At 39.2% G+C, this 14,372-nt stretch overlaps 1 protein-coding gene across 1 annotated transcript in view; it reads left to right on the forward strand.

Annotated features, from left to right (window-relative positions):
* The window catches only part of LOC137655635 (protein tramtrack, beta isoform-like), a 49,452-nt gene extending 37,052 nt beyond the window's left edge, over positions 1-12,400 (forward strand). Inside the window, exons 3-7 of the mRNA XM_068389560.1 lie at positions 1,063-1,254; positions 1,891-2,607; positions 6,868-7,146; positions 8,862-9,010; positions 10,017-12,400. Of these exons, the coding sequence (XP_068245661.1) occupies positions 1,063-1,254; positions 1,891-2,607; positions 6,868-7,146; positions 8,862-9,010; positions 10,017-10,311 (1,632 nt within the window). The 3' untranslated portion in view covers positions 10,312-12,400. The remainder of the gene's footprint in view (positions 1-1,062; positions 1,255-1,890; positions 2,608-6,867; positions 7,147-8,861; positions 9,011-10,016) is intronic.
* The last annotated feature ends 1,972 nt before the right edge of the window (positions 12,401-14,372 follow it).

Genomic DNA, 14,372 nt, shown 5'->3' on the forward strand with positions numbered 1-14,372 from the left:
GCTACTTCGTTGGCCTTCAAACAGAACCGTTCTCTGCAGAGTATTATGGATGCAACCTATTGGAGGAGCAAGTCAGTGTTTGCATCATTCTATCTCAAAGATGTCCAGTCTCTTTACGAGAACTGCTACACCCTGGGACCATTCGTAGCAGCGAGTGCAGTAGTAGGTGAGGGCTCAGCCACTACATTCCCTTAATCCCATAACCTTTTTTAACCTTTCTCTTGAATGCTTTTATTGTTGTTTTTGGGTTGTTACGGTAGGCTAAGAAGCCTTCCGCATCCTAGTTGATTTGGCGGGTGGTCAATTCTTTCTTGAGAAGCGCCTAGGTTAGAGGTTGTGTAGAGGTCCTTTAGTATGGGTTGCAACCCTTTATACTTCAGCACCTTAGAGTTGTTCAGCCTCCTAAGAGGAACGCTGCGCTCAGTAAGGAAGACGAACTTATTAAAGGCAGAGTAATGGTTCAAGTCGACTTCCTTACCAGGTACTTATAATTTCATTGTTATTTTGAATAACTGATAATATGAAATACGGGATACTTAGCTTCTTGATTAACATGTACACTGGTTTTCACCCACCCCCCTGGGTGTGAATCAGCTACATGATTATCGGGTAAGATTAATATTGAAAAATGTTATTTTCATTAGTAAAATAAATTTTTGAATATACTTACCCGATAATCATGATTTAATTGACCCACCCTTCCTCCCCATAGAGAACCAGTGGACCGAGGAAAAAATTGAGGTGGTGTTGTCAAGAAGTACTGGAGTACCTGACCACAGATGGCGCTGGTGAGTACACCCCCCTCTTGTATAGCGATCGCTGGCGTATCCCGTCCGTAGAATTCTGTCGGGCAACGGAGTTGACAGCTACATGATTATCGGGTAAGTATATTCAAAAATTTATTTTACTAATGAAAATAACATTTTACAATCAGTATTTTGTGATTGCTTGTTCAGCAAGTATAAGTACTGTACATACAGTAAATAGATTTTTAGTTTTTCCTTAAGATTTACGTACTTTACCATGTCGTGAACGATAATTGCGATCATTTGTTTGTTGCAGGACCAACTTGTTGATGTTACACTTCTTTGTGATGGAGGATCATACCCAGCCCACCGCCTTGTTTTGGCAGCCTGCTCACCTTACTTCCATCAACTTTTCACTCGACTACCCACACAGCATCCGCTCATTTACCTCAGGGATGTTAAGCAAGCCGAGCTAGAGGCGCTTCTTGAGTTCATCTATCGGGGGGAGGTAAGTGGTGTAGTTTGTTTGTGAGTTGCTCAAATTTGTGGGCCAAAGTTTTCTCCATTAGATGTATGTCTTTCAAACTTTTTATGTTTTGTTAAGCAAATACAGTATAAAAAATATTCTGCACGGATGTCGTTGTGCATTCAAGTGCCTCACATTGTTGAGAGTATCGAGGTGTGAATATATATTGTTCTTTGAGGATTAATACCATGGTGGATGATCTTGGAGGAGCCAAATGAGGATGAGAGAGGTTTAGTTATATATTTATACATTGTTTATTTTAGATTTTGATTCAAAAGTAATTACTGTATGGAAATACTTCTTAATATAGAACATTCATACGTATATTTTTAACTTATGTGTAAGAAAAATTTCCTGCAATAATGATATATCTTGTTCATCTAATAAAATGAATAGAAAAGTCTGTTCATCTCTGTACAGTACTGAATTTCCTGCTGTAGCTGAACAAGTTTTGTTATACTGCTGTTGATTGTAATTGTGATATGGTTTCTTTAGGGAATGATATTTTGTCAGATTTAGGGGTCTTTTCTCTTTGGGAAGTGTTGCATTAATAAGATATTTTTTCTTATTTTCTTCCATGAATGAGATCATATTAATACATATATCCTCTCTCAACAGGTAAGCGTTGCAAACAGCGAACTTACCGGATTAATAAAGATAGCTGAGAGTTTACGCATCAAAGGCCTTGGAGATGTGTCTCAGCGCGATCAGCACCCCCACACAGGAGAAAAGAGACCATCGCCACCATTTTCACCATCGTCACCCCCAAACCATAACTCTAACCCCCGCCCCAAAAAAGCTGCTCGCCTGTCGTCCGGTAACGGGGATTCTAAAGGACTGGAGACTAGTTTTGCATCTCTCTTATCACCTGCAAACAGCTATGGCCATGCCATAAACAAGTCCACCAATAACAACAATCACAATAACAACAAAAACAGTGAAGGATTTGCCCAGCTGATGGATTCTGGATGTCCAGATCCATCTGACCACGACATAGAAGAGGATCGCACGCCTAACATCGTGTGGGATCCCTCTCTCTCCGAATCAAAGTTGCGGTCATGTCTCGAAGGATTGGATTCCGTGAGTTCCGCTCAATCTCTTGCTCAGTCCGTTGCTCACACAGTCGCTCAGTCCATTACTGTCCCCAGGGCACTATTTACTTCCACCCCAACCAAAGTCTCGTCAGCAAGAAAGGAAGGAAGCGATCCGGTAAAGGAAGGAAGTCGCGGGTCTTCACGGAGAAAGCACCACGAAGCAAGTGAAAGTAAGAGAGGAAGAACTTCCTCAGCTCACCACATTTCATCCAACAATCAAGATTGTGAAAAGGAAGTGAAGGTTAGTTATCCATTCTGTCTTAATCCCTTTAGAACAGCATTATTTTGGTGTTTTCTTGTCAACAAAGACTTTTTTTATGTTAGCTTTTCTCTTTATAGTATTAGACTTGAAATGAGTTCTTAGATACAGTATCTCTTTCATGTGATCTTTCCTCCTAAGAAGCTCCCAACAGATGTAAGTCTCCATCTATCACCTTTTTCCATATTTTCTCCATCTATCACCTTTTTCCATATTTTCTCCATCTATCACCTTTTTCCATATTTTCTCCATCTATCACCTTTTTCCATATTTTCTCCATCTATCACCTTTTTCCATATTTTCTCCATCTATCACCTTTTTCCATATTTTCTCCATCTATCACCTTTTTCCATATTTTCTCCATCTATCACCTTTTTCCATATTTTCTTTGGCTTATCTGTCATCATCCAACTACTTCAGAATTACTTCATTTTTGATTCATTGATCTTTATCCTTTCACCCACAAGTCTAAACTACCTTACCTTTTGAAATTTCACTTTTCCTGCCTCTGGACACTGTACCTTCTCGCCATTTCCTCATTTGTGATACAGTCTTTCCATCATACTTTGGAGATGATTTTATTTTTGGGGGTTAATGCGCTGTGGTGTCTCCAAGGACTTTCCTGGTAATGGCTAGAGCAGGGAATCCAGCACAACATAAATACCAAAGAAATATTGTCTCCGTTGCCTTAAAGCCACAGTATCAACGTAAAAAGTAAATATCAAGAAAAGTTGAAAATGGCATATGACGAAGCGAAAGTAAGAGAAACTGGTAATTTAGAGGAGGAGTGGAAGTTAGTAAAAGAAAATTTTGTTGGGATTGCAAGTGATTTGTGTGGCAAAACGTTTCTTGGAGGCAACATGAGGAAGGGCAGTGAATGGTGGAATGAAGGAGTGAAGGTAAAAGTGGAAGAGAAAAAGAGGGCTTTTGAAGAATATGCTGCAGAGTAATAGTGTAGAGAAGTATGAAAGATATAGAGAGAAAATTGTGGAAGTAAAGCGCAAGGTAAGTGAGGCAAAAAGGGCAACTGACCTGAGGTGGCGTCAGGGATTGGGTCATTCATATGAAGAGAATAAGAAGTTTTGGAAAGAAGTGAAGAGAGTAAGGAAGGCTGGTTCAAGAATTGAAGAGACAGTGAAAGATGGAAAATGGAAGGTTGTTAAGTGGAGAGGAGGCAAGGAAAAGGTGGGAGGAATATTTTGAAAGTTTACTGAATGTTGAGGATAATAGGGAGGCAGATGAGGAAGTGAGGAAGGATAATAGGGAGGAAGATATAATTGCTGTTGCAGGTGTTGAGGTGCCGGTGATGGGAGATGAGAATGAGAGAGAGATTACAAGAGAGGAAGTGAGGAGAGCACTAGATGAAACGAGAGTAGGAAAGGCATCTGGTATGGATGGTGTGAGAGTTGAGATGTTGAAGGATGGGGGTGTGACTGTACTTGAATGGTTGATGAGATTGTTCAATATATGTTTTGTGTTGTCAATGGTACTAGTAGATTGGGTTTGTGCGTGTATTGTACCACTATATAAGGGTAAAGGAGATGTGCATGAGTGCTGTAATTCAAGGGGTATTAGTTTGTTGAGTGTAGTTGGAAAAGTGTATTGTAGAGTACTGATTAATAGGATTAAGGATAAAACGGAGAATACAGTCTTAGAAGTACAGTGTGGTTTTAGAAAAGGTAGGGGTTGTATGAATCAGATTTTTACAGTTAGGCAGATATGTGAGAAATATTTAGCAAAAGGTAAGGATGTGTATGTTACGTTTATGGATCTGGAGAAGGCGTATGATAGGGAAGCAATGTGGAATGTGATGAGGTTATATGGAGTTGGTGGAAGGTTGTTGCAAGCAGTGAAAAGTTTCTACAAAGGTAGTAAAGCATGTGTTAGGATAGGAAATGAAGTGAGTGATTGGTTTCCTGTGAGAGAGGGGGCTCAGACAGGGATGTGTGATGTCGCCGGGGTTGTTTAACTTGTATGTTGATGGAGTGGTAAGAGAGGTGAATGCTCGAGTGCTTGGACGAGGATTGAAACTGGTAGATGAGAATGACTATGAATGGGAGGTAAATCAGTTGTTGTTTGCGGATAATACTGTACTGGTTGCAGACGCGGAAGAGAATCTTGGCCGATTAGTGACAGAATTTGGAAGGGTGTGTGAGAGAAGGAAGTTGAGAGTTAATGTGGGTAAGAGTAAGGTCATGAGATGTACGAGAAGGGAAGGTGGTGCGAGGTTGAATGTCATGTTGAATGGAGAGTTACTTGAGGAGGTGGATCAGTTTAAGTACTTGGGGTCTGTTGTTGCAGCAAATGGTAGAGTGGAAGCAGATTTACGTCAGAGAGTGAATGAAGGATGCAAAGTGTTGGGGGCAGTTAAGGGAGTAGTAAAAAATAGAGGGTTGGGCATGAATGTAAAGAGAGTTCTGTATGAGAAAGTGATTGTACCAACTGTGATGTATGGATCGGAGTTGTGGGGAATGAAAGTGACGGATAGACAGAAATTGAATGTGTTTAATGTCTGAGTATGGCTGGTGTATCTCGAGTAGATAGGGTTAGGAAAGAAGTAGTGAGGGTGAGAACGGGTGTAAGAAATGAGTTAGCAGCTAGAGTGGATATGAATGTGTTGAGGTGGTTTGGCCATGTTGAGAGAATGGTAAATGGCTGTCTGCTAAAGAAGGTGATGAATGCAAGAGTTGATGGGAGAAGTACAAGAGGAAGGCCAAGGTTGGGTGGATGGATGGAGTGAAGGAAGCTCTGGGTGATAGGAGGATAGTTGTGAGAGAGGCAAGAGAGCGTGCTAGAAATAGGAATGAATGGCGAGTAATTGTGACGTAGTTCCGGTAGGCTCTGCTGCTTCCTCCGGTGCCTTGGAAGACCGCGGAGGTAGCAGCAGTAGGGGATTCAGCATTATGAAGCTTCATCTGTGGTGGAAATGTGGGAGGGTGGGCTGTGGCACCCCTAGCAGCACCAGCCAAACTCGGTTGAGTCCCTTGTCTGGCTGGGAGGAACGTAGAGAGGAAAGCTCCCCTTTTCTGTTTCATTTGTTTGATGTCGGCTACCCCCAAAAATTGGGGGAAGTCCCTTGGTATATGTATGTATGTATGTAAAACAGTTAACAAATCCAGAGTTTATAAAGTACCATGTGGAGATTTTGAAAACGTTTACAAGGGACAAACTGGCCGTTCTCTATCACAGATTATCTGAGCACAAAGATCTGTTAGATATGGCTTTGAGAACTTGGGGAATTTTGTTCGTCTCATAGATCATGACCATCAGATTAACTGGAGTGAGTCATCTTTGCTTTTTAAAAGTGCCTATCCGTACAGGAGAAATATTCTGGAATCGACCATCATAAATCAAAGAAATAATGTGAATTCATCCAAAGAACAATGAAAAGATAACATCATGGATAACACCCATCTGGATCCAATCATCAAAAGGATAATCCAGTAAGACAAATCACCAGATAGCCATCTTAGGTCAGCATGTCACCCTCCAGTCCGATCAGAAATAGGAAAACGTACCAGGAAGAAATTAAAATTCGATAATCTTTCCACACACCAACCATGACCTTTTTTGATTAACTTGTAAAATTTTCCTTTCATATATCAACTACCTCTGTCAATTTCTTTTCTCACTTTATACTAAGAAGAGTGTCAATGTGTATTAGGTGAAATACTTTATCGTGAATAATAAAAATTTCCTTAGTTTCTTTTAAGTGTTTGTTTAAGAAACATGTTAAACTGTTAAATTACAGTTAGAAGAAATTTATGTATGTGTATGTGTGTATATATGTTTTAGGAGGGGGAGTTAAAGGCTTGCATATCTGCACTTCCCTTGTATATCCACTGTCTCCTTCAACTACTATATATTTTAATTACAATACTACTATTGCTAGTGTTCAATGTCCTTAGATATTTATTAGAAATACACTTGCTTATTTAATAGATGAATTGGTATAGTCATCATGTTGATATGTTAAGGAGTATGGTAGCAAAAATTAACACCTTCAAGAATAAACTTTTGAAGCTATATGTGGTGTTTGTGCTCTTGCTTTCTATCAACCATCTAATGTTGGATATTTTTTCTTACAATCAATTGAGAGTGAATCCATCAGGTCAATGTAATGAGAGAGGCATTAATAATATGGTGGTGCTTTTATCATTATAAAATTTGTGAGACGTACATTGAAACATAATTTTTTCAAATAGTATACTGTAGTTTGATACTGAGGTTTTGCCATTTCAGATACCCAAGGAGAATGTTAAAACTGAGCCCGGTACTGAAACCTGTGCAGCCATTACCACCACCACCACCGATTCGGAAAAAGGTTCAGAAAATCCTCTGTTACCTTTGTATGATGGCAATGAAATTAGTGGAGGAATATCAGATTTGGCAAACCCTTTGTTGGCCAGCTACCGTCACATGCTGGGCCTAGGTAATGATGATCGTTCATATTCTCCACTTATTCCAACGACGGTACAAGAGCAGCAACAAGTACCATCGCCCACGGGCAGGGAATCACGGGTAAGATGCTTATATTTACTCTACATTAGACGAAAAGCACATTTTACTGAGGATAGCAAACATTTGTTCTTTCACGAAATACAAACCATCGTCCTTTAGGCAGAGAATATTTTGACAGCCATTAAATCGTTTTAGTGAGTAGTTGAGAGACAGGTGGGTGAGAGGGTGAGGAGTCTCCCCCCCCCCTTCCTGTCAAAATGCTCCCACCTACACTTTTGGCGGCATCGGGTGCAGGCATACTGATGCTCCCTTGATCAAACCTTTCCTTTTCTTTCGGGAAGGGAATGCTGGCTGTTGACTGTTATGATGTGAAGCAAGACACTCTTACATGGAAGGATGGACTTTACGTCCGGTTATTGTTAAACTGGCTGTAGATCTATACTCTCTTGGTTTGGTCCTCGGGTTACAAGGTAGGCATGTCTGATATCTTACGAAGCCAGAACAAAACACTTCGTAGATATCATCTTCTTTGCCTTTCTAGTGTTACGGCTAGAGTGCTAAGTTGTCTTCCTATCAATCCTAGTGTAACAACGCTGATAACATGGGTCCCGAGGACGCACAATTTTTGAGCCTAGAGTTTGCTATCATGGAATCTGCCTCCATGGCTAGCCTACAAGCAACATCCTGGATCAGGCAGTCGCATACATCGCCACAACCCAGGATTAGGCAAATTCTGAGATGCGGAAGAAGTACGAAGACCAAGTCCAACTCAGTCCTGAAGAGGAGGGATGCAGCTACCTCCCGTTTGGCCAGACAGCTGCGGCAAGAGAAGGTACTATCCCTGAGGAACGTCCCAGTGTATTGCTGGAGTCTGTGGCCCTCTTCTGAGAAGGATGTGGCGGTAACGTTGAAGAAATGAAGGAAGGCAAACCAAGGCATCGTGATCTATTGGGCAGTTGCCTTAAATGACCTAATCCCTTTAAAGGTAACAGCAGCGAGAACTTCAAATCCCATCAGACCATTGAAGTCAGTGAAGAAGAAAACTTCCGCAACCTTAAAAGCCTGATCTGTACCTCCAGCCAGTTCTTCGAAAGGCAGGGACAGCTCCAACTGTTCCCCCCAACCTGGCCAGTCCAGGAAGGGAGGGAGGAAGATGACACGGAAGTTGACATTTCCCTCTTCCAGCTGCCATTGGGAAGCGTGGCAGCGACATGGAGCAGAGCTGAGTGGTGGAAGTCTTTCAGGATGGATATGACCTACCTTTCATCAACGCTTGCCCACCCTTGACACACCATTGATACATTAGTCCTACCCTCTAGAATTCCTGAAAGCTCTGGTCCTAGAAGCAGAGGTGAAAGAGTCGGAAAAAAACTCGCTCAGGAGTTGTACTTTCTGTAGGCTTTTCCAGGCTTTTAAGGTCGACTTCCTGGTGGAGAAGTCGATTGGGGGCTGGTGACCAGTCATTGACCTCTTTCCACTGAATAAGTTTGTTTTTTAGACACTGTCCAATATGGAAATGGCAAGTACAGTACGTACAATCCACCACCAGGGATGAAGATTTCATGCTTAATTGTTCTATTCAGCCTATCTTTTTAAATGCACATACTATACTATTATACTTACAATTTTTAAAGGATTCCAGTGTTGTAGTGGACATTTATTTGAGAATAAAGGGCGTGTTTTTGTAGGGATCTTGTTTTAGCACTGCAATTTTGTATATTGAATTTTTATTTGTTAAAATGACCTATTATAATAGTCCATTACTTTGCATACAGAGCTTGACATGTCACCTGTGTGGTGCGACCATCAAGCACATTGCAAACTTCAGAAGACACATGAAGCAACACTTAAATCCGAGACGTTTCCCCTGCCCATGGTGTTCAGCTGCTTTTGGTCGGAAGGACAATTTGAAAACTCATACAAGGTAAGTCTTGGGAAGTCTGTGCTCTATTTTTTTTTTCTTTTTTTCCACAGCTATTGTAATTTGTCATATGTAGTTTTATCATCTGTTCTATTGGTCTTTGTCTGCTTTGCCATCCAAAGCTGATGTGTTTTGCTCTTATATTCACCCCTTATCTAAAATATTTGATTAAGCCAACTTTGGCATATTTTAGAAATTACTTTTGGTAGTGATGTTACATATATAGTAAGCTGTAGGATGTTTATAGAAATGGATTTTTATAAGTACAGTATGTATATAAGCATATTAATTGTATTTTATTTTGTGCATTTCATTTAATTTACTTAAAGAAAGATTTTCCTTTGAAATAAAGTAATCTAAACACAAACCAAAGTACTGTCCCTATTGCCTGATATAAATCCAAACACAGAAAATAAAAATGGGAAATTGAGCCAGTTATTTCAAACTCCAAATAAGATATATATAGATTAGAATCCGTAGAGGTCCTTTTTAAGGGAGGAATTAGGTTATTTTGTCAAGACGGTCTACAGACTGCTGTTTATTATTCAATCAGCTGGCCATGCTTAGCAATTGTAAAATTTTTAAAAGAAAAAGAGACTTATGTTATGGTGAGAAAAAGTTTTATTGACCTTTTTTAAAAAACTGGTTTTATGGATAAGGTTTAAGTCTATATTTACCATAGGTTTTTACCTAATATTGTATTATATTTTTTTTTACTTATATTTACTAGAATTTTATTTATTTTAGCTTTGATATAAATATTTCTTATTCCTGAATTTAATCATGCTAGCTCTGTATGAGTCGAGCATGACTAATATGGATCTGGCATAGTGCGCTCTTGATTAGTAGTGATTTATTGCATGACGTGTAATTGTAACAAGGAACGATTAATTTGTTGTATAAATATGGCCCAGAAGTGGGAATGCTAATAATACCCTTCAAATTAGAGGTAAGCCGCTAGAATGTTGCAGCCAGTTTCTTAGACTTTTCATGGAATTTTCCATTACAGAAAACATCACCCAGCCGAAGTGGAGGCGCAGGAAGCCGGCGTCTTACAGCGTGGTGACGGTGGAAATGATAGTGTGGAGGGTACTGACGATGGCAAAGTATCTCTGACAGGTCTCAACGGCCTCGGTAACAATGGCGGCAATGCAAGGGACAGCAGCCATGACGACTGCGACCGCGATGACGGAGATCGGGACGACTCCTCCGATCACCACGAGAGTTTAGTCATTGCCGAGGACACGGAGGAGGAGGAGGAGGATGACGAGGATTCTCGTCTGCAGGTCGAAGATGGTCAGTGAATTTTCTTCTTTTTCTCTTAACGAATGACCCGAGATGCTATCTGACCCATAGATGCAATAATGACAACCTCTAGCTGATTATGTCAGAGCAGAATGTAAGTATGTATCAATTATGTTAATCAGGAGTCCATTAGAGCTACAAACGATGATTACAGTACAGCTTTGGGGTTACGGTGGACTAAATTGAATCAGTGCCTGGAGGCAATTAGATAACTTGTTGTAGGTAAAAGATTTTTCTATGTATTGATATTTAAAATGCCTTATTGACAGTGATTTAACTAGTGTTCTTTAAAAGGCTTAAAAAAGTTTTATATGCAACAAGAAAAATTTTTGAAAAGCCTTGCCTCATTGCTCATATCAGTACAGATTATAGACACATTTAGCATGTTTCACTGTATATTGTACTTTTTATATCTTGGTGATTTAATGATTGATAGTAGATTTGGTACCTAGTAGTGTCTAGTCAACAAAGAACTTAATATTATAGTTCATTTTGTGTATGTTAGATTGTGTGTGTGCGTGTGCATGTGTACATATGCATATGATGCCCTCATATGCGTGTTGGGTTGCATTACAGCTGCAATAATATAGTCTAGTCTTGATAAATGCCGTATGGTATAGTTACACTAAATTCACTTTGTGATTTCTTCCATTGTATGTCAACTTGTTGCACTCTTCTTGGTACCGTCAATATTGAGCTCCTTTTCAATGTCTGTCTTCTTAAAAGTCTTGCATCCAACCAGAAACAGTAGTTGAGAGAAGATCAGTATCAGTATTTGGGTTTGCATCCTTCTTAACAGTCAACTTCCTTGGGCTGTTGTCCCCAACTGGAAATCTCCCATGGTTTTATCAGGTGGGAAAACAAGGTATTGAAATTTCTTCAACGGCTCATTACGTTTTTTTTTCTTTTATCTTTTGCATGAGTATTAGTTCTTAAGTCCTGTTCAGGAATAGTAACTGTCTTCAACAGCTTTAATTTCTTAATCATACCTGTTTGATATGAGTATTTTAAATTATTGTATATGAAGTATTAATAGAAACTATTTGAATTATGAATACGTTTCTGTTCACAGACAATCAAACTAGTCTAGCTCTGAAGTGAAAGTGTGGCAGCTTTGTGTACGTATTTATGCTAAAAGCGTTTGTATATATATATGTATGCAGTCACTGTATATGTATATATATGTGTATATATAATTACACAACCGTAAGAAGTGCCAACTAACACTTACCTACCGTTATTCCTACTCGCAGCGTTTAGACAAGCTTCAGCTGCGCTAGTCATCCAAATATTTCTTAGATCAGTATAAACAAAGGCCTCATGTATATCTTGTTCTTTGTGGTATCATTTCTCTCCGATTTGAGTTATAATACTGTGTTACTATGTTCATGTAGTGTCTTGTTTAATTTATGTTCATGTGTAAGTATTATATGTTCCTACCTCACAGTAGTCAATCACGCTGTAACGTATTTTGTATGTTGCTGCTGTGCGCAGTAATTGCAGCATTCATTATCAAATATTTTATTTATTTTAGCCATGTGTGTTGGTCAGGACCCAGCGAAAAAACATACTTATAATAAAACTGTGTGCATCTCCTTAACAGGAGAGGTGAGTATCTTTTTAGCATTAAAGGGTTGGAGCTGTTATAAAAGCACTTCGCAGTTGTGTAAATTTGGTCTTGATTATTATAAGTAATATTGTATATCATTACCCCAGAATTCAATTGCAGGTCATGGTGTACACCATTTCTTGATTAACAGATGTGATTTCTTAAACCAGCATTTTACGTACACTTTTTTTTCATTTCGATCATGGATACAGCAAATTGTCTCGCATGCTTTTTTAACATTTGGTAGAACCCTAGTCGGGATTTACAAATTGCACGGATTTCACAGAATTATTGAATATGCTCATCTAAGTTCAAACCAAACACTAATACAAATTATGGATTACTGTATACAGTTTGACAGAGTGCATTTAGAAGGCATTAGAAATACCAAAGATTTATCGTGTACTTTACCCAAATGTATGACAATCTGCTCAGCTCCACTTGGGTTATTATATTACCCGTTTCCCAATGAAGTCTGGTTTCCCAATGAAGTCTGGTTTCCCAATGAAGTCTGGTTTCCCGTTTTTATTATTACTACTAGCTAAGCTCCAACCCTAATTGGAAAAGCAAGATGCTATGAGCCCAAGGGCTCCAACAGGGAAAAATAGCCCAGTGAGGAAAGAAAATAAAGAAATAAATAAATGATATAAGTAATGAACAATTAGAATATTTTAAAAACAATAACAACATTAAAACATACTATACTTCATATATAAACTATAAAAACTTGCGTCAGCCTTTTTAACATAAAAACATTTGCTGCAAGTTAGAACTTTTGAAGTTGTTACATTTGCAATATTTTCTAATTACTAGGTAGACATCGTTAGAATCTGTCATAATTTTCAGCGTTTTCTTGCAGTGGTCTCGATGCCAATGCTGTAGTATGGGTTTTATATTGCTCTACGAGCAGTATTGAATATGCTTTACACAACATCTATTAGCCATCCCTTGTTTCATCTTCCAGCTTATCCTTGCAAATACTTTAACCTTGTTTTTTATTATTATCATCATCATCTAAGCTACAATCCTAGCTGTAAAAGCAGGATGGTAATAGCTCAAGGGCTCCAACAGGGAAAATAACCCAATAAGGAAACAAAATGAGGAAATAAATAAAGTACATAAGAAATAATGAATATAAGATATCTTAAGTTCAGTAACAATGTTAAAATACTTTTATCATATGCTGATAAATTATAAAGAGATACTTCATGTCAGCCTGTTTAACATAATAACATTCTCTGCAAGTTTGATCTTCTGAAGTTTCCCTCTCCCCTTTCAAAATAACTCTTGTTACTCTCGTACAAGAGGCCAGAACTGTGTCAAAGTGATCTCGTTAAACTTTATAATTATCATAATTAAAGGTTCTGGATTAGTGAAGGTGTACATGCTGGTTTAATACAAGGGAAGATGAAGGGTGTATGGTTCTGGATTTATTTGCCTGGTCATGGTACTGTAAGGTACCTAATACTGTACTGTATCATCATGAAACTAGCAGCTAGTAGCATCTAAAGAGACTTCAGAATTAGGGTTGTGGTGGCCGATGTGGTAACGTCCCTGACTGGTGAATGCCATTGTAGGATTCGAGTATCGCTCACACTCGTTAGTTCCTTTGGTCGCTGCAACCTCACCATCCTTGTGAGCTAAGGGTGAGGGGTTTGGGGGAGCTTTTAGGTCTATCTGCTAAGTCATTAGCAGCCATTGCCTGGCCCTCCTTGGTCCTACCTTGGGCAGAGAGGCGGCTTGGGCATTGATCTTGTGTATAGATGGTCATTCTCTAGGGCATTGTCCTGCTTGACATGACAATATCACTGTCCCATGCCTCTGCCATCCATTAGCGGCCTTTAAACCTTCAAGCAGTTCGAAGCTATCGTAATTGTAAAAGTTGCATTTTTGGTTATTGTTGGTAAAATGAAGTAGTCTTGTGCCTAGGTTATAGAGTTTCCATAAGGAATTCCTGTTTTTCTCTCTCTCTCTCTCTCTCTCTCTCTCTCTCTCTCTCTCTCTCTCTCTCTCTCTCTCTCTCTCTCTCTCGTTGATCTTCAAGAACAATTGTAAAGAATCAATACAGTATTATATCCTCGGGTAACTTCCCTCAAAAAGCCAGCTTAAAATATGCTAAAAAGATTAAAAGATTTATTATAAGTATGTTTTTGAAGGGTGGTTTAAAAGACATTTAATGAATGACAATCTTCGAAATGTTTCGAGAACATGGATTTATTATGAAATACGCTGAAGGTAGATTTATTAGAGAAAGAATGTGGCCTTGGCATTCTTGCACGTTTCTGTTTGTGCGTATCCCGATCGTCGTGCGACTGAAGTATTCCTCGAGGGAACGCTCTTGGACGCAAGGCACACCGGACGGACGGAGTGATGTAGTGGCTCCCTTGTTAGATTAGACATAATGTGATAATCCAATTCAACCTGATAAATGCCTTCCCTGCCTTAAGGTGT

The sequence above is a fragment of the Palaemon carinicauda genome, chromosome 16, assembly GCF_036898095.1.
Source record: "Palaemon carinicauda isolate YSFRI2023 chromosome 16, ASM3689809v2, whole genome shotgun sequence".
Classification (NCBI taxonomy): domain Eukaryota; kingdom Metazoa; phylum Arthropoda; class Malacostraca; order Decapoda; family Palaemonidae; genus Palaemon; species Palaemon carinicauda.